The sequence below is a fragment of the Carassius carassius genome, chromosome 29 (genome assembly GCF_963082965.1).
Source record: "Carassius carassius chromosome 29, fCarCar2.1, whole genome shotgun sequence".
NCBI lineage: Eukaryota > Metazoa > Chordata > Actinopteri > Cypriniformes > Cyprinidae > Carassius > Carassius carassius.
The window spans coordinates 3,968,404-3,974,317 of NC_081783.1; the positions used below are offsets into that span (position 1 = coordinate 3,968,404).

At 38.7% G+C, this 5,914-nt stretch overlaps 1 protein-coding gene across 1 annotated transcript in view; it reads left to right on the forward strand.

Annotated features, from left to right (window-relative positions):
- Positions 1-1,862: 1,862 nt before the first annotated feature.
- LOC132109432 (coiled-coil domain-containing protein 69-like) overlaps positions 1,863-5,914 on the forward strand; it is a 21,051-nt gene continuing 16,999 nt past the window's right edge. The window contains exon 1 of the mRNA XM_059515490.1: positions 1,863-2,081. Coding sequence (XP_059371473.1) covers positions 2,034-2,081 — 48 coding nt within the window. The 5' untranslated portion in view covers positions 1,863-2,033. The remainder of the gene's footprint in view (positions 2,082-5,914) is intronic.

A 5,914-nucleotide genomic window follows, 5' to 3' on the forward strand; every position in this document is an offset into this window, starting at 1 on the left:
TGGTGCCCATCTTTCAATAAAAAGTTCCCTCTGTAATCTCAACGAATATGTAATTTTTTCCATAGTGTAGATATTTCTCAAAATTGTTAGCCATTCAGCTTGGTTTGGTGACTCGTTTTTAAGCCACTTTATTGTAATTGCTTTCTTTGCTGCTATCAGTAATATCTGTAATAAATACATATTTTTCCTACTGCATATCACAACTGGTTTAACCCCTAAAATTGCTATCAGAGGATCTCTTACCAGTTCAACATTCAATACTTTATTAATATATGTAAAAATGGATTTCCAAAAGTTATCCAACAAAGGGCATTGCCAAAAAATATGTGAGTGAGTAGCCATTGTCTCTCCACACCCCCTCCAACACTGACTTGATTGATCCGGATTCATTTTAGCCACAACTTGTGGTGTTCTGAAAAATCTGTTATTTATTTTCCATTGAAATTCCTTCCACAAATTGGCGTTCGTGACTTTATGAGCCTGAGTACATATCTCCAACCAAACTTCTTCACTTATTTCGAGCCGTAGCTCCCTAGTCCACTTGTCTTTCACATAGAATGAATTATCTCTTGTCATTGAAACAATGATTTTATAAACATTGGTTATTGGTTTCCTCATATGTTCTCCACTCTGAATTTTTAATAAATACTGTTCTAATAGGGAGGGCTCTATTAATCTGTTCCAGTTTGGGTGCTTCAGTATAAAACTCCTTAATTGAAGGTATCTGAAAAAATCTGTTCTTGGTAGTTTAAATTCTGTTCTCAGTTGTTCAAATGATTTGAAGTTGTTATTACTAAATAATTGGTGGACATAATGAAGGTTCAAAAGTTTCCAGTTTTTAAATCCCGTATCAAGTCTCAATGGAAGAAAATCTCTAGTATAAGTAATTGAACTCAAAACAGAGAAATCGCCTGTTAGCTTAAATATTTGTTGTATTTCCTTCCAGGCTACGTATGTTGTGTTCGACTATTCTCCCAAAAGTTCTCTGGTGGATTTAACCCTATTAAAAGGGATCACTGACAAGGGCATATCAGGGCTGTAACTTTTTTCTATACTGAGCCATCTTGTACTTGTGTCATCTGATAACCACACTATCATTGCACGTAATTGTGACGCTAACCAATAATGCTTCAAGTTGGGTACGCCTAGACCCCCTTTAGTTTTTGTCAGTTGTAAGACTTTATATCTTACTCTGGGTCTCCTACCCTGCCATATAAATCTTGAAATGAGACGATCTAACAGACTAAAAGTAGATTTAGGTGGAGAAATTGGTAGAGTTTGAAAAAGAAAGAGGAGCCTTGGGAGAACATTCATCCTAACAGCTTCCACCCTGCCTATTAAAGTAAGGGGAAGTGTATTCCAGCGGTTCAAATCTTGTTTAATTTTATCTATTAATTTAATATAATTATTTTGATATAAACTAAGATCAGGGGGTATATTTATTCCCAAATATCTTATTCCCTCCCTGGGCCATCTAAATGAGAAAGCAGATTTCATCTGTGGGGAAATTAAATTGTTCATGGGGAGTGCTTCTGTCTTAGTCACATTTATTTTGTAACCTGAGTAAAATCCAAAGGTCTCAATACATTTCATTAAATTAGGGACAGACTTTGTGGGATCTGAGATATACACAATTACATCGTCTGCATATAGCGACAGCCAGGCCTACATTAAATAGAAAGAAATGGGGGGGGGGCAATGAACATAATATTTAGGGACATACTATTGTATTGGTCAAATAAAATTATTTATTTATGTTTGCATTCGAGGAAGCTGCAGTATGCATCCGTTTGCGCAGCTGCTGTGCACATATCGACAAATTTCCCGCTTGTCTCGGTTTAAAATGTAAATGCAGCCTGCGTTCTCGGAACGCCGCTCTTACTCTGTAGTTCCCGCCCATCTGCTCAGTCTCAGCCTCTGCGACAATGAGGCTCAAAGAGAGCTCCGCTCATATTTGAACTGCTGCTGCAGACAGCCAGAAACTTACCAGCGACACAACAACGGGCTGAAATACAGAGCCAGAGCAGAGGAGCATGGGTTGTCACAACAGCAAAGTTTGTGGCCAGGTCTCCCAGAAGAAGGTAGGTCGTTTTAAAACCTTCCCAGGATCTTCACAAATAATGCAAACTTACAATGTTATACTGTGGAGACCAGAAATGTAGCAAATACAGCACGTGTAAATGTGTCTGTATTATGGGAGCCACTCTTGTTTGGTTAACGTTACTTCCTCTCTAATGCGTTAGTCGATGCTAAGCTCTCCTCATGATAGTTTGTCGACTTGTGGAAGTTTTAATTATAAACCGATGAGATCTAATTTAAAATGTGGTGCTGACATCCGTTATGACAAATTAAAGGCGTGTTATCCAGCATTTAAGTTTTATAACTTTGTGCTCTTTTTAAATTGTTCCGCATTTCGGTAAATGACAAATCAGGATATACGAGGTTGTAAAAAGGTTAAATGTAATTTAAATGTAGTTTTTGTTAGTGTTTAGTCACGAACCCTCTTGGTATACCTGTTGGTTTCGTACGTTTTGGAAAACAATTTTATCACTATCTGTTAATGTTATCATTTTGTGGTTTTAATTAATGTATTTTGGTACACCGCTTTGTAAATATAATTTTTTTTAGTCATAGTTTTGTTTTCTTAGGGTTACTCCAGTTAACTAAAGTGATACGTCACAAAAAAAATATTAATTAATAAAATAAATACTGACCTGATTATGTCTGTTTTATTTAGATTGCCAAAGTACTTATGGAATTTTTTTAGGATATTTATAGAAATTTATTTTTAAGAATTTCAGTATTTTAATTGGACCTTTTTTATTTAGCAGCCTATCATGTGTTTTTTATCCAAGTTACTTTGACTAGATTTATATTCACTGGGCTTGGATGTGACAGACACAGGGTCCCGAGTTTCTCACTGCAAGTTTTAATGTGATCTATAAACAGCCTGAGTTCATTTGGTCCTGTTAATCACATAGCCATGTGTCAGTATACTTGACATGGACAAATGGAGAAGTGTGAAAATTCCCTGAAGACCAAACAGAGAAAGCCTTACGCTCACTATTACAGCCTCTATTTGAGTTGCATCAAAAGCACATAACCACATGACGGCAAAAGTGCAATAAAGCTATGGGTTCATTAAAGTTCCAGAACATTTGGTTCCCTGCCACAGAGAGCCGGCAAATGCATAATAGTGTTATTGTGGATTAAACCAAATTATGAGATGAAAGCAGTTCCTGTTCTGGGTTTTTATTGCTGATTAATTTATGAAAAGTAAGCCTAGGCTACTAAATTTTTTCACTATTAAAAAGTTGAAGAACTTTAAAATGCTATTCATAGTTTTCGGCACAAGCTACATTCATAGTTTGTTTTAAGCTATTAGTTTAGATCACCTCTCAAAAAAGAAGAAAACAAAGTTATGCAAACAAACTGCAAGTTTTGGGCACTTGCAATCCATATAAAGCACTTGCCACAGCATTTTAATGACTAAAAATAGTGGATAATTCTGTTAAAAAAAAGTATATATATATGCATACCTAAAAAATATTTTATATAATATTTTATATTTTTTAGGTTGTATTAAAAGATTAAATTCAACATACACTTTACTGATGATGCAATCTAAATAAGCAAGCATCTGGGCCCAGAATATGAATGCATTTAGCTATATAAAGCATTTTCTTTATAATGCTTTTTTAATGGAAAATGCCTTGTGTGCAAATTCAGCAAGTTGAATTTGTATTGTGGCTGCATCTTTTCATCTGTACATAGTTTTCATGATTAATAAGGTGTATACTGAGTTTGCTCTTTTAATATCACTGTCTTTGTACATTAGTTCCTAATAGAAACCTGGTAAAAATGAATTGCATTCAGCAGAGGAAAGCTGAATGCCCTCCAGGCAGGTGTTTGTTTCTATACAAGTGTACATGGGCAGGATGACATCATTTGCTTGTGGTTCCTTTCAAACTGTGGATGGCGTGAAGCATATGTTTTGGTTGGCATGTGTCCCAGCCTGACACTTAAAGGGTTAGTTCTCCCAGATAGCAAAATTATGTAATTAATAACTTACCCTCATGTTGTTTCAAACCTGTAAGACCTCCGTTTATCTTTTGAACACAGTTTAAGATATTTTAGATTTAGTCTGAGAGCTCTCAGTCCCTCCATTGAAACTGTGTGTACGGTCTACTGTCCATGTCCAGAAAGGTAAGAAAAACATCATCAAAGTAGTCCATGTGACATCAGAGGGTCAGTTAGAATTTTTTGAAGCATCGAAAATACATTTTGGTCCAAAAATAGCAAAAACTACGACTTTATTCAGCATTGTCTTCTCTTCCGTGTCTGTTGTGAGGGAGAGTTCAAATCAAAGCAGTCTGGATATCCGGTTCGCGAACGAATCATTCAGTTCACCAAATCGAACTGAATCGTTTTAAATGGTTCGCATCTCTAATACGCATTAATGCATAAATGACTTAAGCTGTTAACTTTTTTTAATGTGGCTGACACTCCCTCTGAGTTCAAACAAACCAATATCCCGGAGTAATTCATTTACTCAAACAGTACACTGACTGAACTGCTGTGAAGAAAGAACTGAAGATGAACACAGAGTAGAGCCAGATAGCGAACAATAGACTGACTCGTTCACGAGTGAAGAACCGGTTGCATCGGTTTTCGGATCACCAGTAGTTCTTTCGGACAGTTCGATTCAATAAACCGATTGAAGAAAACGGTTCACCGGTTCTTTTGCGCTCGAAGTAATGGCGTCATTTGCGATGATTGCCCTTGATTCAAGCCTTCGGTTTACCCACGCTCGTAACACTAGCACAGAATCAGTTCAGAATCAATCACCGAAAGAATCAGTTTGGTTCATGCGCTCTGTGTGTCAGTCTGTTTCACGCTGAATCATACATGCGCAGTATCATCAGCTCCTCGGTTCTTCTTATCTGTCTCGGCTCGTTGTTCATCTTCAGTTCTCTCTTCACAGCAGTTCAGTCAGTGTACTGTTTGAGTGCATGCATTACTCCGGGATATTGGTTTGTTTGAACTCAGAGGGAGTGTCAGCCACGTTAGAGCCACAGACCTGTGGCTCTAACGTCTGTCGTCATGAAGTCGTTTGAAAAACTGGTTCTGGCTTATCTGAAGGACATCACTGGACCCTTACTGGACCCCCTGCAGTTTGCATACCGAGCAAACAGGTCCGTGGATGATGCAATCAACATGGCATTGCACTTCATCCTGCAACATCTGGACAAAACAGGGACTTATGTGAGGATCCTGTTTGTGGACTTTAGTTCGGCTTTCAACACCATCATCCCAACAACCCTCCAGACCAAGCTGACCCAGCTCTCTGTTCCTAGCTCTATCTGTCAGTGGATCACCAGCTTTCTGACAGATAGGCAACAGTTAGTGAGACTGGGGAAATTCATGTCAAACAGCTGCTCCACCAACACTGGTGCCCCTCAGGGATGTGTTCTCTCCCCTCTGCTCTTCTCCCTGTACACCAACGACTGCACCTCTAAAGACCCCTCTGTCAAGCTCCTGAAGTTTGCAGACGACACTACAGTCATCGGCCTCATCCAGGACGGTGACGAGTCTGCTTACAGACAGGAGGTTGAGCAGCTGGCTGTCTGGTGCAGACTTAACAACCTGGAGCTGAACACGCTCAAAACAGTGGAGATGATTGTGGACTTTAGGAGAAACCCCCCTGCACTTTCCCCACTCACCATCATGAACAGCACTGTGACTGCAGTGGAGTCATTCAGATTCCTGGGAACCACCATCTCTCAGGACCTGAAGTGGGACAATCACATTGGCTCCATTGTGAAAAAAGCCCAACAAAGGTTGTACTTCCTTCTCCAGCTGAGGAAGTTTAACCTGCCACAGGAGCTGCTGAAACAGTTCTACTCAGCCGTCA